Raw genomic sequence first — 19186 nt, 5'->3', positions numbered from 1 at the left:
TCACGTAAAGCGTATATGAGTGAAACATGAAGGCATTCTATCCATGGATGAGCATGGATGAAGTGATGCGTGTCCACAGCAAAGACAGCAGGGAGCTTTCTGATAATAGTAGTAGCAGTGTGCCGCTCTCAGTGTCACAAATGGCTATGAGACGCTGTTGGCTACTGGGGTTCTTTAACAGCTCTGTGGGAGGTCTGAGGTTCTGTGTAGGCACAGGTACAGCACTCGGCTTCAAATACCTTTCCCTGTGGGATGAATCCTGTGTGCACGATTGTCACTTTAAACATTATACAACTGCTATATTCGTGCTTATATATTTGTGTACATAGTGTCTGTAGGCATGTGGATCTGGTGGTAAGGGGTAATATGTTTTTCCTTGTTGAAACATTGTTGTAAGTGTCAGCAGAAGAACACTACTCCCATGGCTTTCACAATAAAAAGCAAGCAGGGGGTAATGTGCGGCACTCTGTATAATCACAGCTGTGTACTGAGTATTGATCACTACACTTGTCAGGCAACAAAAAGCTGCAGTTTTCATATGTGCTATTTGATGTTTGTATCATCAGACACACGTGTTAACTATGTGAATCCCTAGCTGTACATCCAAGCTGATTTGCCAGTAATCTAAAAAGCATGCATCTAAATCCATTCACCCCAGCAGTTGTGCATTATTGCTCAGCGAAACTCGAAGAGAATAGAACATGCTGGTTTAGAAATTGGAGGTCTTCATCTCGTTATCCAATTATCAGCAACTGCTTTGACAAAAACAGCAGGATCTTCTATTTAATGTTTGCCCTTTTATTGCAAAGTCATCTTAAATTGAACTAAAAACAGTGCATATTCACATATTCTTTGTGACTCTGGCGGTATTAGCTCTTCTGGTGCTCTTTTCTCCATGTTTCACCATTAGGTTTTGTCTGTTGATAGCTTTATCTGTCTAGGATCTATCTTTTCTTTCTTAGAGGGCTTTTGGAAGACCAGATCAATGCTGATGTCTAATTAGCGAGCAGAAAAAAAATCGCTGCTCAGACAGGGAAAAAAGTGCCTGAATATCTCCTAAAGTTCATTCCTCCTGCTTTATTCAAGCCCCTACTTGTTATAACTTTTACCATTCTTTGACTCAATAAATATAAAACTGCTATTATAACAAAACTGTTTTACTTTGTAGACTAGCGACATATATGAGTGTTAAATTTTGAATGTAACCACTGTGCTAACTTCATTTATGATCTGACAGCAGAAAACCATCAGGTACAAGGGACTAATGTTAGGTAATGTTTAGTTTTAACACAGGCATCCTTATAGTGTGGGCAACAATGTGAAAATGCATTACCTGCGTTAAAGTTAAATATATCTGCAATTTATTGGGTCTCATAAGAAACAGCTCTTGATTGCACTCTTACTATTATTGTTGACCATCTAGCCATGTTAATTCAGCATCAAGATATAATTTGATATTGCTTGTAGGATTTAAAGTGTACACAAAGATTGTGCGCAAATAAAATTAAGGGTGACCGTTTTAAAGGAAAGATCCATAAATCTTTGCCTATCCAAACACCCAGTTTCGTAGAATAGGTTTGTAGCCTCACCTAGTGGATATGAATAGGAATATCAGCTACCTTCTCAAATTTTATTCTTTCTCCCACTCTTTTCTTTTACACTTGTCTATTTTCCCTTTTGTGCCCCCTTTCCCTTCTCTCTGTGTCCCTTCTTACCTCTCTTTACTATCTTTCTCTTTAGAATATGCCAGAACATAACAATGAGCTCCAACAGCACAGATCCTGGTCTCTTCCTGACTGCCAGCACTCTACCACCATCGGCTGCAGCTTACTCACAGTCCAATACACCCTATCAAGGAGGAACTGGAGGAACGCCCGTGGTTTATCATGCTATGGATGATAATTCCTCTTCTATCGGCAAGCTCTTAACCTCCACATTAGAACCCCAAAATTGGACTGCAGTCCCTGATCCCTTGGGTGGCCACGCTGTGTGGCAGGTTGTCATCATTGTCTTAATGACTAGCATGCTGTCACTGGTCACGATCATTGGGAACATCCTGGTAGTAGTATCCTTCAAGGTTAATCGCCAACTAAAGACAGTCAACAACTATTTCCTGTTGAGCTTAGCTGTGGCTGACCTCATCATAGGGGTCATCTCCATGAACCTCTACACAGCTTATCTTGTGATGGGCTACTGGGCCATGGGCAACTGGGCATGCGACTTGTGGCTGGCTGTAGACTACGTGGCAAGCAATGCATCTGTTATGAACCTACTGGTCATCAGCTTTGACCGCTACTTTTCAATTACTAGGCCTTTGACCTACCGGGCCAAACGGACCACAAAGCGAGCTGGGATCATGATAGGCTTAGCCTGGTTTGTTTCTCTTGTCCTGTGGGCCCCAGCCATCCTGCTATGGCAGTTTCTTGAGGGTGAAAGGACAGTGCCCTCAGGGGAATGCTACATTCAGTTCCTCTCACAGCCTATTATAACCTTCTGCACAGCCATGGCGGCATTCTACTTACCTGTGACAATAATGAGTGTTCTCTACTGGCGCATTTACAAGGAGACCCAGAATCGTTCAAAAGAGCTAGCTGGGTTGCAGGGCTCGGGTGGAATAGGAGCAAGAGGTGTAAACGGTGGGGGCGAAAGAGCCCGTTTTGTCCATCAGACAGGAAGTTCTAGAAGCTGCAGCAGCTATGAGTTGACCAGGCTCTCTAGGAGAAAGAGCACATGTCGGGAACTGGTAGGCCGCTTCCACTGCTGGCCTGGTGTTCGCTCTTGGAGACCTGGTAGTATGCGACAGGGAGATGGTGATCCAGATCAGAGTAGCAGTGACAGCTGGAACAACAATGATGCTGCAGTCTCTTTGGACCAGTCTGGGTCTTCAGAAGATGAGGACTGTGGAGGTAGAGATATGATTCCACAAAGTCATGCTATTTTCTCCATTGTTCTTAGCCTACCTGGCATAAAAGCTGCTGTTAATTCCCAGCTAACCTCATGTGAGGATCTGGATGGAGCCTCAGAGGAGGATCCCCTTAGAGCAGCGGAGTATAATCGAGACAGTCTTTCATCAGTAGCTCCAAACTCAATGGCCACTGTTACTCCGGAAGGGCAAAACAGTTCAGAAAATAGCTACCACCAACGCTTCTGCTCACGCAAGATTCAATCATTGTCTTCCATCCAGGCTACTTCTAACCATAGGTCTCTGGATGGTACCCCAGTAACCACTACCACTGCCTCCGACAGTACTACTACCAGCACAACCACCAAGTCCCCCTCAGGTCCAATGTCCTTCAAGGAGGCAGCTCTGGCAAAGCGTTTCGCTGCCCGAGCCCGGACTCAGATCACCAAAAGGAAGCGGATGTCCTTGGTAAAAGAGAAGAAGGCAGCTCAAACTCTCAGTGCCATCCTCTTTGCATTCATCATCACATGGACACCTTACAACATCATGGTGCTCATCAATGCTTTCTGTAAAACTTGCATCCCAGAAACTCTGTGGGCAGTAGGTTACTGGCTATGCTACGTCAACAGCACAGTCAACCCCATGTGTTACGCCCTGTGCAACAAAACTTTTCGTACAACATTTAAGATGATACTGTTGTGCCGCTGGGACCAGAAAAAAAGGAGGAAGCAGCAGTTTCAGCAAAGGCATTCTTCAGTGGTCTTTCACAGGAGAATTCCCAGGGAGTCTACGTAAAGGACGGAAAGTTAAGGTTGCTTGTAACAGAAATGAAAAATTTAACACAGAAGGAAAAGAAAGAAACATCCATTCAGTTGTTTCTGTGGAGTTTCTTTATCTAGAGATCTTTAATGTTTTATTCTGCTATGTCAAACACAGCGACCCAATGTGGTGGTTTTGCAGTATGTGTTTGTGTTGGTGCATCCATTAAGCAAAGCCGTATATGTGTGTGAAGGTTTGCGTAAGGTGAGGTTCAGACATGAAAGTTGTGCCTGTCCTTGAAGAACTTTTTATCATTTCACGCAAGTACAGCAGCAAGAAAGTGAAGTGAGTGGACAATACTCGAAAAGGGCTTAAAAAACACATTGCAGGAGAAATACTGAAGTGCAATTGATGCAAATAGAGAGGATGTTGTCACAGAGTTGGGGATTACACTTTTCTGATCATTTCTCTCTGTGGGTAGTTTGCTCTGTAACATTCAGAGTGGTTTTGCATTTCAAATAAAACTATATATATATTAAAAAAATGTTCACAGGCTTCTACATTTTATTAATTTGCCCAGCCATCTTTTTGACTGGTATGCAGTTTTATTAGAAGTTCGGCACATTGCGTTTCTACATGTGCTCCTTTGTCAGTGTCTTTAATGAAATATAAAAAGTTCTTAAATTTTGTCCATACAGTTGACAGAAAACTGTTATTTTTGTGATATTTGTTTTTGGTTTTCTAGAGATTTTGAGCCAGTCTGAAAATGATCCTTTTGATGAACTGAGTTGTGAATATTTTGTGTGGCACCACAGTCAGTGAACTGCTGTTGTGTTCAATGTGATTGTTGTGGTTTGTATGGTGGAGATAATAAGTACAATGGTTGTGTTTTATGTACTTGCAATTTTCTGTCAAGTAATGATTATACAGTAATTATATTCTGTTTGTGTACATTTGGATATTTCTGAATATGATACACAAAGACTGCACACACAGACACAATCACACACACAAATATGTCCATTTGTTTAAAAAAAAGTGTGTTTTGATCTTACATTATCTTTTGAATTTCCACAAAATTTCACATCTAAGCAACTCTTTTGTAAAAGGATGGCAAACTTTGATATAATGGAACAATGGCGGCCTCTAGTGGTGTACAAAAAGATCTGTTGCTCAGGCTGTTAACAGTTCACCTTCCACACTGCAGTATCAAAATCGGAAATGTAGCGATACAGATATAGATTGATTTTAATTCAATCTAAAATTTTAATCTAAATTTTAAATGAAAACAGGTGACAAATTCAAGAAAAAATACAATGAAGTGTTTATATTCAATTGTACTTTAGAGGGAAGGTTCAGTGCAGAGCAGTATAAAGTTATTCTGAATACAAATAATCATCATAAAATACTTTTAATATGGTCGGCAAAAAAAGTGGCACTTAATGGTCTTTTAAAAAAAAATTTAATAGAATGGTGTTCTTCTCCTCCATTAGAGTTTTAGGCACTTATAAAGCCGGTTTATTTTAAGCTTTTCTGGCAACACGTGGAGTCTAAACTCCAGTAGGTTTTTCATTAATTTGTCACCTGTTTGTCTCTGCCATTAAAAACTGGTCATAACTGTGCGTGACTTCTGTAAAATTATTAGTGAGACTTAAAATTAAAAGCTGTAATGCTTTACAGAATTATCAGGTTTTTCTATCCAGAAAGCGTGAAAATGCCACAGGTCAACCACTAAGAGTCGACACACAGATAAAGACTTTCTTTTGTGTTTTCATGCATATTGTGTTATCTTTATCCTAAGTAGAAGGTTTTTGTTAGTTTTTTTGCAGTATTGCCACATCCAAATCTTTCATTATGAATACTGTTCAGCAATTACTGAAAATAACTAAAAAAAACTGTACTACAACAACTAGCATACAAATGAATGGCTGGATCGTATTATATTGGAAATGATGACATGACTTTGGCTTATGTGCTGTATGCAAAGAAATGTTAAAAAAAAATCCTGTACCTGCCATCAGTTAATATTTCATTAGTTTTCAGCACAATGCCATAATACAGAAAGCTATTTTTGGCTGCTCCCTTATTCACAAGGGGTCGCCACAAGAGGTGGCTCTTTGTATTTGATCTGGCAGATTTTTATGCTGAATGCCCTTCCTGATGCAGCCCCTGAGGAATTTGTATCTTCTCCCAGAAACAAACTAGGGATCTTTCGCTTATTAGGCGAATGTGTAAACCACTACAGTATGGAGCCACGGTACAGTGTCAGAATACATTCTTCATCAACAAATGAGGGGTTTTTTGTACTGTATTGGGAATGTAAACTGCCAACTTTGTGAACACAACAGTTTGTTACATTTTAAGTATGCCAATCATACTCATATTTTAAGCCAATAAAAAATAAAAAACCTTTTGTCTATAAGGACTTTATTTGTTTTGTTTTTGTCTTTTTGTCACTGGGGTGTTTCACCTTTTTTGCATAGAATAGTTTCACTTAAAATGAATCATTTTTTGAGTGTTGCTCTGCCTCACATTCATATTTAACACATGTTCAATAATGCAGCTTCTGAACATCCAACCAGATCAGTTTAAAGCAATAAATAATATGAGTTGCATGAATTTATCCATGATATTCTGTAATCAGAGCTAAAAAAAAATACAGTTACAAGCCAATAATACTACAATCACTAGCCACTACATTAGGGACATCTGCTTGTTAATGCAAAGATCAAGTCAGCCAACTCTGTGCATTTAAAGATGTAGAAGATGACCCGCTAAAGCTCAAACTGAGCAACAGAATGGGGAAGAAAGGTAACTGAAGGGACTTTGAATGTGGCATGGTTGTTGGTGCCAGATTGGTGGGTTTGAGTATTTTTTTTTAAAAACTGATGATCCAGGGATTTTCACACACAAGCATCTGTTGGAGTTGGAGGGGAATGGACCAAAAAGCAAAGACATCCAGTGATCAGCAGTTCTCTGAGTGAAAATAACTTATTTTTGTCAGAGGTAAGAGAAGAATGCCCAGAATACTTACAGCTGTCAGGAAGGCAACAGAAACTCAAATCACCTCTCATTGGAACCATGTTATGGAGAAAAGAATATCTGAATGCACATCAAACTTTGAAAAAGATGGGCCACTGCTGCAAAAGACAGCTATTCTCAACTAAGAACAAGAAACTGACGCTACAATTCGTAAGGCCTCACCAAAATTAGCCAAAATAGAATATTGTAAAAATGTCACATGGTCTGATGAGCCTCGATTGCGGTTGCAACATTTGGATGACCTGGTCAGATTTTGGATTAGTCCTGCCTGTTATCAGCAGTTCAGGCTGGTGCTGGTAGCCTGGTAGTGTAATGGTGTTGGGGATATTTTCTTGGCCCCTTAGATCATTGTTTAAATGCTACAAACTACCTGACTTTTGCTGCTGACTATGTCCATCTTTTTATGGCCATTTAAATTAATTTCAGACTGGCTTCTTGAAGATGACAATGACTTTACTGTACTCAAATGCCCTGCACAGTCATGAGATGTGATTCCAATAGAGCACCTTTGGGATTTGGTGGAACAGTACAGTTCACATCATAGACAAGGAATCTGCAGGAACTGTGCAATGCTGCCATGTCACGCCAACCTGGTAGTTGAAAATATCCAGTTTATTTTTTCCTTTTTAACCAACAAAATGTCCACAAGTTGTAGAGCACTGCCTTCCCAATGAACAGTCATTTAGTTGTATTTTTACCAACAAATGTCGCTACAATTTGTATGATATCATGTCTAAGTATTTGAACGTTTTCTTTTTATATGGCCACTGTCATTTGTTTAGGTTGATTAGGTTTATTCCTTGTTATTTTAAACTTTAGATGACCTTAAATAAAATGTTTTGTAGTATTACTCAATACTTAAAATTGTCCAGAAAACTGAATAAAACAGCTGCTCTCAATGAGAAAGTGGATGGCATAACCCTCGGCTGCCTGTTTAGTGGAGGAAGGGACTTAAACGACAAGAAAGATGGAATGTGAATACCTCCCTGGATATGAAGTCAAGCTAAGGTGCCACTGCTCAGAAAAGTTTGGTTACTAATCCCAACAAGTATGACCAAAAGAGAAAGTTCAAAGAAGCAGACAGGGTTTAGAGAGTCTGTGAAAATTCCTGGTATTACTCTTGAACCCTGCAAAAAGTTTGTAGCATAGAAGGAAGAAATACTGTTATATAACTAATCTTTTTGCTCCAACTTGTAAGTAAAACGGCATCAAATCAATAATTTCTTTTCTTTTTTAGAAGTAACATTTTGACAACTGTACATCCCTGCAGACAGGGCACTGAGTTAACTCTTGTAGGAACTATCTGGCACATTTTTGGCTTTCTGTGGATCTGATGCAAAAGTGGAATATGTGTGTTCTTTTATCTTTTGAGGCAGAATTAAACACAGTGATTTTGAGAGTTTTATTGCTCTACCAACCCTAGAAAATGCATTTAGATTACAACCAAATACAGAATAATATAAGTTTTTTTTAAACTCAATTATAATATTAATTATTTGTTATCATAGGGAAAATGTTGTCTCAGTTAGGATTGAGGTCACTGACCTGTCTGGTAACAGCTTATGTAGGGAGAAAACAGCTGAAGCTCATTTGCTAAATGAGGGCATGGACTTAAAAGTGGCACCACAGTGCATCAGCCAAGACTAACGGCTACTGATTGACTCAACTGAATGTGTGTTTTTATTCTAATTTGCCATTAAAATTGAGTCTTGTATCGCTGTCTGAAATGAAGTTGAGATTAGCATTGAGTGTCTAACTTCAGATAGAAATTAATTTTAATATAATAGTGTTATTTAACTGTTACATAGCTGTGTGTGTTCCCATCATGAGTCCTGATGAAGTTAGTAAGGAGAGTCTCCACAGAGCTAATGAGAGATGGCCACAGTGACTAGACATGTGATGAGGAAAATACAGACTTCATGTGACCCATGGCTAAGGAGCGGCTCATAGAAGAAGACAAACACCCATTTGTGTTGTTTTCTTCAGTCAGTACTAAACCACTGAGGAGAATCCACCAGTCAGGCAAGTATGACATCTTTCATATTTGAAAATCTTTATAAAAAAAGGTCATAGCATTTATCTTGTTTTTTAATTTTACACTGTTTCATGTTGCTTAAACGGAATGCTGTTAGTTGAAACCTTGTTCTAATTTTTATCTTTTATGGTTAGAAAAGTGATCTTTATAATTGGTGCTAGAAGGATAAATGTTAAATTTACTACACATAGAGGTTAATCAGTCTTCAGGCATGTGTCGATACAAGCTGATGAACACACAAGAAGAATCCGTTTGGAAATAAAGATGTGGACACAATAACTTGCTTGGAACTGCACAGACAATATTTGTCACCAGTCAATCATAAGCTTGTAAGTTGTGGACAAACCACCATATACCTACAGTTTGACTTGATCCATAATAAGTGTCTGATTTTTATTTATTTTTTTTTATTTTCTCGATCGGTAGATGTATTTTTTTTAGCCATACACTGCCAAAAAGTGACAAAAAAAATCCAACACCAATTCATTCAGCATTTGTGAAACCTAAAATCATAGTCTTTTCACCAGATATTCTCCAACATGTTTTAGATAATTTCCTGTAACTCGGCGGCCACAATAAACTGACTCTTTGATTAACTACTTCCACTGGCATGCGCAGTATGACAAGAGTATTTAGCTGTTTGTGATACAGTATATCTGTGTGTGGGGAAAAATGCAGAGTGAAAATTGGAGATCTTGAATGACCTGTCTGATCTACAATACTGTGCAAAAGTCTTGAGAGCCCACATTTCTCTGTTTTTCTAGGAAGATGATAAATTCATGCAGCAATTGAAAGTAGATAAGTCAAAAACCAGAGACTGTACAATTCTAACAAGCTTGAAACTGAATATTTGGTATGACTTTTATTCTTCAATGAAGTCTGAGCTTTCTTAGGCAAGCCTTCTTCTAATTGATCCAAGTTAGGTGTGTTTGAATGATTGATAAGTTGTTGTAAAGTGGTTTAACAGAGTAAAAGCACATTCATCTTAAAATGGTCAGGTAAAATTACTGGACTGAAAACAAGTGAAAAAGCAACCAATACCCTATGAAAAACTTTGAAAGACCTCCAGAAAGCCTTAAGAACTGTTGCTCAAGAACACTTTGAAAAAATTCTGAGAGTGTCTGATTCACTGGAAATAAAATCAAAGGAAATGAGTTGTGGTTCAAGACTTTTGCATGGTATCGTAGCTGTATGTCCGGTTCTCAGTCATCCAGATCATGGCAATCTAAAGAGCCTGGAAAGAAAAGCGACTAGGCTTCTTTACATTTCTTGAAGATGACAAATCTGGGACTCCACCGATTGGTCTTAGAACTGAAGAAGCTCCTCGGACGAGAGGTGAAACATCTTCAAGAAACGTAACGAATTATAGTGGCTTTTTTTTTTTTTCTTTCTAAGCTCCTTAGATTATCATAGCTGTACCTTGAAATGAAAATTACAGAAAATAATTGAGGTTATTATATACAAAATTGTAAGCATTTCATGGAAATATTTCATAGACTTAAGTTGTATCTGTTCAACTGTTCAGTCAAAGTGACCCAGTGATGCTTCAATTGTGTTGAGGTTCAGGATGTAGGGAGGCCAGACCATGATTGGTAAGATTCCACTGTTTTTTTTGTTTATTTTGGGGTTTTTTTATGTTTACTTGTTTGTTTGTTTTTTGTCTTTCTTTTTTTTTTTTAAATCTAGGTAGGCCTTTACTGCGTTGGTGGTGTGTTTGGCATAATTTTCATGCTGAAAAATTAAGCTGTTGCTAATCAGGCACTATGACTCATCTCAGAGCATATTGCCTCCCCTTTGCTATTTAGAAGCTAAGCTTAAATATACAGTAAATCAGTGTGAACTTATTCTTTTCCTTTTACTTCAAACTTTGTAGACAGGCGTTCTCTTGGATGAAACCAAAGCGAGCAGGATGCAGACCATAAAGACAGTGGAGACCCAAGTTCCCTTTCTGAAAGAGAGTTTCTTCACTACCACGTTCAAAGGCCGGCGGAAGAGCAGTGTTACCAATATCCTCCGCAAACAACAGCACTCTCTTCTTAATCAACAGCAGTGCATTTTAGAGCATCAGCCACACAGTCCTAAGCTCTTTCATTCTCCTCCAGTTGAAAATGGACCTGGGCAGCAAACCCCCCAGCATCAGCGACTTGCTCGCTCAACCAGCAGCCCGTTATGCAAGGCAGCTGAGAATGCAGAAGCAGATGGGGATAGAAAGGAGGAGCAAAAAGAGAGAAAGGCTCAGAATGTGAGAGAGGCTGAGCTGGAAAGGGGGGGAGAGGGAGCAGTGAGTGGTAGTGAGCCCGTGGCTGTCACTGCCAGTCTCCTCCTCCTTTCATCATCAGCATCAGCAGTGCTGGGGGAGCCAGCATCATCCTCACAGCTGCCGTTAACTGTGGTGGGCAGACAGCAGGGATTAGCTAGCTCTGAAAGGGCTCTGACCAACAGAGGACCAGCGGCAGCAGTAGCTCATGAGGAAGCCGAGCATGCCCAATCTCGACCCCAGCATCATGGCTTATTAGCCAAAGGTGTTCGTCTTCTAAGGAACATGGGGAACCAGGAAGCAAAGCAGAAGAAAGGAGGAGCCAGTGGGGGACCAACAGGGGATGTTTCTTGTGATGGTGAGGCAGAGGAGCGAGAAGTGGACAAAAAATCCAAAAAGTCCTACAATAAAACAAATAAAGGAGCAGGAGAACATGGTGGTAAGAAGAAATCAAAGTCTGAGTCAAAGGGTTCTGTGTTTTCTGGAATTAAGATCAGGAAGAGTTTATCCAAGGTGAAAGGGTTGTCTAAGGATGATATGTTGGAAGATGGGAGATCAGGACATGTTGGCAAAGCAGGGGTCGAGTCTGGTGCAGAGAGGAGCCTGTCAGCTGATGAGATGGGCATGCTGTCAGATGTCGAGGGGGATCTAACCCATTTGACTGCAGACAGCCACCAATCTATGGGCGATGAGACTGGCCGGAAGACAAGTTCAGGGTCTGATGCTGAACTCTACAGTTTTCACTCAGCGACTGAAAGTGAAGACCTGCTCTCTGATATCCAGCAGGCCATGAGAGACCAAGGTGTTGCCAGTGAAATGGTTACCAGACACTTATCTGAAGGGTCGACCTTGGAGAGGAGCAAAGTTCCTGAGACTGGAATATCTCACCAACTATTTAATCTGGATGAAGACCCTTTCTCCCCACCTCTTGTTAGTGAAAGTGTACCTCAAGAACTGAATGATAAGTATAAGAAACTGGAGAATGAAAGGAGTGACATATCTATATCAAGAATTTCATCTGGTCCAGGGTCTCTGAGTGAGAGTGGTCCTTCATCTTCTGCTCCAGACACAGAGAGAAGCAGTGGCAGCCTTTTTCCAAAAACTAACAGCACTTATAGCTTTCAAGACACTACAGCCACCACCACCTCATATGAAAGTGCTGAGGAGCCCCAGGACGAACTGGAGAGCCTGTTTTTGACTCCACATCAGGGTCAAGGTAGTCAGGCTGTACTAGGCAAAAACACATCATGTGACCATTTAGATTCCATAATGGTAGGGACAGGGCCAACTGGTACTCAAAAAAGTGCAAGCAGCATGGACCTGTCTGTTGAGAGGGAGGATGAAGAAAGTGGTGGGCGGGACTTTCTGTCTCTGGAAAGGAGAAAGAATAGTCTGTCTATTAGCCACCTGATAACAGACAGTCCCCCTGTTTTTCAGCCTAGACGAAGATCTTCCAACTCCCCCTCCACTGTCAAATTCTACCCGCCAGTCCACCCTTCCTATATTAAGACCACCACCAGGCAGCTCACCTCTCCAGTTGGCTCCCCCATTACCAGCCCCCATGTGCCTCGGAAAACAGATCCCATCAGTGGATCACTGGAATCCAACAAGGTCCAAGGGTTTAGGAGACGCAAGCAGAGGTCCTGCTCCATAGCTGGGCCACACAGTGTGTCTGCAGACTGGTCTGCTGAGGTTGATGAGCTCAGTGGAAGACATGATGATGGGGCCAAATTTCCAGATCAGGAGACCACAGAGAAGAGTTACACAGGTGGGACTTACTGGACGCTGGGCTCTAGGAGAACACACTATGGAAAGCAGACGTCTGCTGCTCCAGTACCTTACCTGGATGTCTTCTCTGGTGAGTCATATATTAAACAACTGAAGTGAGCAATCAAAACAGGTTTCAAAAAACTTTACAAGAAGGTAAAGAGAGAATAATAACATTCCTCCCAAAACATAGGTGGCAATTTAGTGTAGCTGTCTTCACTTTTAAATGTCTCATAATCTATTTGTTTGCAATACAAAGAAAAACATAGAGAAAAACACAGAATATCAATAGCTTGACTTTTTTTATTTAATTCGTTTTGTGATTTCTCTGCTATCGCTTTGGCACCAAAGTATCAGGAAGACAATAATGAAGCCTTTCATTTAAATATTTTAGTTATTTCATAATTTATTCCTACTGGAGAAGTCTTAATGGATTGGATGTCACTCCTATTTGTTTGGCTCCTACCCTATTTGAGATTAGGCCATTACACAACCAATGATTATAGTAATTGCCTAGTAAGTTTAATTACTTACAAATTGCACTTTATGTAAGTAAGTACACTAGAAATACTAAGGTTATTATTTTAAAATACAATACTTAATGAAAACCATAATAAAACCATGGGGTGTCTTTGAGATGCGATGTCTCACTCTAATAAAACAATGCCACTCTGTCCTCCTTACTATTGTGGAGCCTTTCAAGAGCTTAGCTGTTGTCTCCTGTCTTTGCCTGTGCTCATAAATCAGAGGACCGAATGACAATGCTGCCACCCACCCACGGCTATGTCATCCTCTGATTCCACTGGCTTAGATAAGAAGCACACGTATACACAAACACAGTGGATGTTAAACTCATGTGACAGTTTTTCTGCAAGACAAAAATAAGTCATGATGTTAAATCAATTTCTGTTTGCATCAGGTGAACTCGCTCCAAACAACAGAGGTACATAATGATCTGAATCCATATTAAAATGAACATTTTTGCGCCTGTGTGGCACTTCACATTTGTGAGACATATTTTGTCCCGTTTATGCTCACAAAGACTCAGCCTCTAACTAGTTTACCATTGCATGTGATACCAATCAGTGCAGCGAGGTTTACAGGTCACATGTACCCTTAAGAAGGAGTGGGAGGAATGAGAAGAAAGATGGGAAACCATAGAAACTCCAGCTTAATGTTTGAACAAGTGACGACAAATTCCCACTGATGGATAAAACAAAATTTACATTTAAACTCCTTTTTTTTTTCTCTCTTCGTTTCTTTTTTCCAATACATCAGTGTCCACAGGAGCATGAGTCATTTCATTGCTTTTAATTGATTTGACACTCTCCCCTGTATCACATGGTCAAAAGAAATCATCCTGTTTTAGAATTGGTCTTCCTGCTGTAGCTGTGTGTTGTTTTTGGCTCAACAGTCCTCTGCTGTCACATTGTTGATATCCCCCACCACCCTTCAAAATCCTAATAATTCCTGACATTCATGTCATTTTCAAAAAATAATGTCATTCCATATGGAGTATAGAGAATTTGATACATTACTACATTTCACACAGCTCAAACTTACTTTACAAACATGCGGACAGCCTACTTTATTTTCTGCATTTTATTCAAGAAGTAGAATTCATACATTCTGTAACCATGCTGTCTGCTTTAGCCCACCTTTTAGTTTTTTCAAGCTATTCCAAAACTTGCCATTTGATAATTCTTTGCACTTCACAATCAGCACCATCGCTCTTTTCACCCACGTGTAAATGGTGTGAATAGATTTTACAAGTGTAGGTGTTTAATTATCACATCCTAAACTGAAAAATGTCTTTTGCATTCTTTGGTCAGACTGACATGAGGTGTCTAATTACACAATTTTTCTCAACTTACCAAATATATTAAAAATAAATTTATAACATGTAAAAATTAAAAATGTGTCGGTTCAAATTCATCTGAGTATCCTCCTCTAGTCTTGAAAATGGAGCTCTGTATCCCTCTATTTTGTTCTTGCAGTGTCTTCTTTTCTTTTCTCAGGTCGTGCTCTTTTGGACAGGCTGTGTATGCATCAAGGAGATGGGTCCTCCGAAGAGGATGTGAAAGAACTGTGTCAACGAATGCTTCTCCAGGGTCTCCTGCACCCCTTCAGCAACGGGCGTGCAGAGCTCCTTGGTGACAGTCCTGTGTCACCAGTCTTTAACGTAAGACCTTTCTCTTCACTTTCACTTCGCACTTATTCTAAAAACTGACCACATATTCAGGGGTAGGTTCATTTTTAAACAAATATGTAGTTTAGCTTTAAAACATTTTACACTTTAAAATGCTCGGTCCACATTACAATAGCTCTAAAATAACTGTACTTAGGGTTTTTGTGGGGATGGAAATAACCCTTAAACCTATGCAGCTGTGTTTCATATTTCTAACTTTTCTACTTTCATACCAAACCACTGTCTAAAGATAGTATAACATGGGCTGGGATGCATATAAAAAGCATGTGTTAATGAGATAAATCACTAAGTAATTCTTATGTGCAGTAGAGAGAATGAGTGCAGAGTGTGTGTTTCTGTATTCATTGTCTGAGTATGATTCATCTGAGAGATTTCATTACCTGAAGAGCATTGGTGTATGTAGAGAGGGTGAATATGCGGAAGTTGATTTCATGAATCTTTTATTTTCCACTCCAGTAAAGCTTTGCTCAGACCTAATTGCACATGCACATGCCTGCAGATTTTATCACAGCTACTGTTGGAGCCATTTCTGTCATGACTCCTTGCAGCTAAGCATGCAAATTAAGCTGTAAGTATGTGTAACTTGATGCACAATTTAAACTGCAACATATTTATCAACACATCAGCTCTTTGAAAATATAGGCCTGTTCAGTGTCTTTATGTTGCTACAAAAAGACAATCATAAAATAAGTCATCAAGTCATCCACTGATAGACACTCAGATGACTTAAAAAGAACAAGATTTTTTCAAATCTCACTAGCTGCGCAGCTTCATGGATATCACATTGGGTTGTTCAGCATAATGTATAAAGACATTCATGCCTCGCTCTTATGTCATGGCAGTGAATGAACCCCACTGGCTTTGCTGAGCCTCTAGTGACGCCATGAGGTTGGCTCTTTCAGTGACATTTCCCAACGACCAGTGAATGGATTGCTGTTAAATTTTCTACATACATTCACCCGAGAAGATTAATTTTGATGGTGTTAATTCTCCTGACTATTTCTATCCAGTTTATCCAAATTTTAATTTTTTTTTAAATTAATGGTACCTCGTGAATTTTAGTGATTCTCCAACTTTCCCACTAAACATTAACAGTATGGACCTGTCTTGTCATTGTGAGCATGTTGCCAAGCTAATTTATATTTCCTGCTCAAAGCACTGCTGTATGAGCACATCATAACAAAACAAATATAGTTGATGTAAATTCTTGGTCTTTTTTTTATCTGTCAAAAAACAAACAGTCAGGTCAGATTAGCTTTGGATTTTGCACATTGCAACATCTCCTGCTGATGCACATGTGTGGACATATGTTGTATTTACTCATATGCACATAAAGGTTCAGTAGTCATCCACACAGACAAAAGCAAGATTACTCGCCTGACAGTGCAAGCTCTTAAGCTGATTTATTAACATAAATGCAAATCTCTGGAATACAGACTGTCATCTGCTTGCATGCTACATGGTCAAAGTAGGCCACAAACAAACAGACCTTTTCTTTTTTTTTTTTATCTTCAAACAATTCACCGTTGCATCAGTATGTTAAAGACACTTGCGGACGCATACAAAAGGACAGCATGAGACATCCATGCTGAGGCTTTTCCTTGCATAGCTGGATTAATATTCCCTCTGACATTCATTCAGTCCCACAAATGCACATAAATACGCGCACACATACATTTGTGCTTGTGTAGACCATCTGCTGACCGTGTTATGTAACAACTCCACGTGCCTTGGGCTCAGGCTGCTCTTCCTGAGCAAAAAGCTCACCATGTCAGGATTGGACAGAATTGTCCCTGCTCTGCATACTTCTTCAGGCTGAGGCTTGGCCTGGAGTCATGTATTATTCAGCTTGACCATGAATAACCTTTGTTGTTGTCATTCGGAGCGAGATTTCATTTTTTAGGGCTTTCTATCTTAAAGCTAATCTCCTTCTGAAATTAAATCATCAGTCTGTCTTTGCTGTTCTGGAACCTTTTCACTTAAGCCCCTTAATATATCAGACCATTAGGCTCTTTCCCTTTCAAAGTTGCTCTCCATCTTGAAATCAGTTATTTACTGCACCGACTTTGTTTTTTCTTTCTACACCTCTCTTTCCTTTTACTTCTTTCTTTCATCTCCTATTTGCCCTCCACTGTTCTACCTAAATATGGCATTGCATCCAATTTGGTGGAGACAGCAAATGTATCACTTGCGTGTTTCTTGTTCAGCATATGCCCTGAATTATATACTCCAATCAGCTTCATTCATCACAAAAATGGGGCTTGATAATAATGAGTGTCTAAGAACTCTGAACATATGCTGTCCTTCGTGCTTGGCAAAACATTGCTTAGTTGATAAATTTCTGTTGCCGTTGCAAGAGTTTACATCGATCTTGCTCTGCGGGTCAGGTTACCACAATGACCAGCTAATGCTGACATACAATATTAATATACTGCAGTATAGGGGCACTTCTGAAAAGAGTTGCCATTTATGCTCTCATAAGATTGGCAAAAATAAGTAGAGTGCGATCTATCTGTTCATAGCCTTGCTATTTCACTTGTACTAGTATGAAAAATAGAGTTGTGGTAGGTTTTATAATGATACATACTTGGAATAAGAAAATGGAAAGCACCTGAATGCTATAAAATATCAAAGTTAAAAAAAAAAAAGAAAAGAAAAAGTGGAATAATTTGTTCAACTCCATCTCTGCAAAACAGAAAGCAAGCACTTGACACATATTTACCCTCACATTGTTTAGTACTTTTAATCTGTGAGCCTCTTTCAGAGTTGTTTTAGGGTAGCCATCATTGTGTTGGGTGTTGACTTAACAGTATTTATTTCAACGACTCTTAAATAATATGAATACAAATGTATTTAATTTCATTAGCCTCCAGCTGCTCTTTGTCTAAGGTGATTAAATATATTTATGGAGCATGCCTTGTTGTACATTTAGGGGATTAAGCATTTTCCCCATGACCAGAAACCATATTTGAATATTGGAACAGTAAGAGAGTCAATTGTAGCTTAGTGTTTTTATTTGCCATGGAGACTGACAGACTACTCAGTGATTAGACTGAGAGCTTTTTTTGACATTTAACAGGAATATTAAGAAACGTGTTTCTTAGATTTTCAATGTTGTAGTGCTTTTAATACTTCTGTGTTTACTGACCTTGTATCTTTTGACTTACTGACCTTGTATCTGATATTATAAACTTTCTTGTTTTATAACTTGTGTTCAGGAAGAGCAGCTGTACACCTGGGCATCTGTAGGCTTGCCAGTGTCCCCTTACCTTTGGGAACTCTATGGGGGGCCAACCACAGGCAGGGTACAGAGCTTGAGATCCTCTTTCCATCAATCATCAGCCAAAACACCAGGTGCTCCACATGTTCAGGTTGGTTAAGTCTTCTCTTTAGTGTTAAATATTTGGCAACTGTTTTTCACCCTGCCTGCACGGACAGGAAAGTGTATGCTCTGAAAACATAAACCGCAAAACTTAACAGCTTTATTAGATTAAATTCAAATGTCTCCTCTTTACAAAGTCAAAGTGTGTTTCTTGCTGACTGATATATTCACTGCATATGTGTGTGTATGAAAGGTAACATTTACCCGATATAGCCTTTTTAAAAATTACCATTGTAATATAATTCATGATTATAAACCAAACGCCCACAAAAAAAAGACTTAAAAATGGTGCACAGAGTTCAGTAAAAGTCTAGAAGAGACTAAGCTTGATTATAATATTTTGCTGTTCCTTCTTGAATTTCTGTTTGCTGTATTTAACATCTTTGGTACAAAATATACAGGACGGTGTGGAACTGCTTTAAAAATGAACAATGGAAAAATTGAATTTTAGTAAAACAGCAAAGAAATGAATACAGAGGGATAGAAATCCATTTAGTCTATGCAGGACTGACAAACATGGAAAGATATAATTACTGAACTTTGTATTTGATCTCTCTCTCTCTCTCTCTCTCTCTCTCTCTCTCTCTCTCTCTCTCTCTCTCTCTCTCTCTCTAAATCTGTAACATTATTACCCACATGAATTTAGCTGTGAATCATACCTTGGCCACCAGAGGTCAGGCTTGTGTTGAAAGTACTGTGAAACAATCACATGAATCCTTCCTGTTTCCTAGAAAAGTAAAAAAATAAATAGAGGACCATACTGTCTAAATATTCTGCTCACAATTCAACAATGCGACTACAACTGGAGAATGTGTACTAGCAGACAAAACCCT

At 39.3% G+C, this 19186-nt stretch overlaps 2 protein-coding genes across 5 annotated transcripts in view; both read left to right on the top strand.

Moving 5' to 3' along the window:
* chrm3a (cholinergic receptor, muscarinic 3a) overlaps positions 1 to 6072 on the top strand; it is an 85869-nt gene extending 79797 nt beyond the window's left edge. For all 4 annotated transcript variants that reach the window (XM_039621392.1, XM_039621390.1, XM_039621391.1 and 1 more), the window contains exon 3: positions 1741 to 6072. In XM_039621392.1, coding sequence (XP_039477326.1) covers positions 1760 to 3697 — 1938 coding nt within the window. In that variant the 5' untranslated portion in view covers positions 1741 to 1759 and the 3' untranslated portion in view covers positions 3698 to 6072. The remainder of the gene's footprint in view (positions 1 to 1740) is intronic.
* A 2284-nt stretch (positions 6073 to 8356) lies between these two features.
* LOC116322207 (formin-2) overlaps positions 8357 to 19186 on the top strand; it is a 40211-nt gene continuing 29381 nt past the window's right edge. The window contains exons 1-4 of the mRNA XM_039622046.1: positions 8357 to 8725; positions 10612 to 12853; positions 14781 to 14944; positions 18190 to 18342. Coding sequence (XP_039477980.1) covers positions 10648 to 12853; positions 14781 to 14944; positions 18190 to 18342 — 2523 coding nt within the window. The 5' untranslated portion in view covers positions 8357 to 8725; positions 10612 to 10647. The remainder of the gene's footprint in view (positions 8726 to 10611; positions 12854 to 14780; positions 14945 to 18189; positions 18343 to 19186) is intronic.

This window comes from Oreochromis aureus, linkage group 13 (assembly GCF_013358895.1).
Source record: "Oreochromis aureus strain Israel breed Guangdong linkage group 13, ZZ_aureus, whole genome shotgun sequence".
NCBI lineage: Eukaryota > Metazoa > Chordata > Actinopteri > Cichliformes > Cichlidae > Oreochromis > Oreochromis aureus.
The sequence above is the reverse complement of the archived record's forward strand: the minus strand, read 5'-3'. Positions and strand labels throughout refer to the sequence as shown.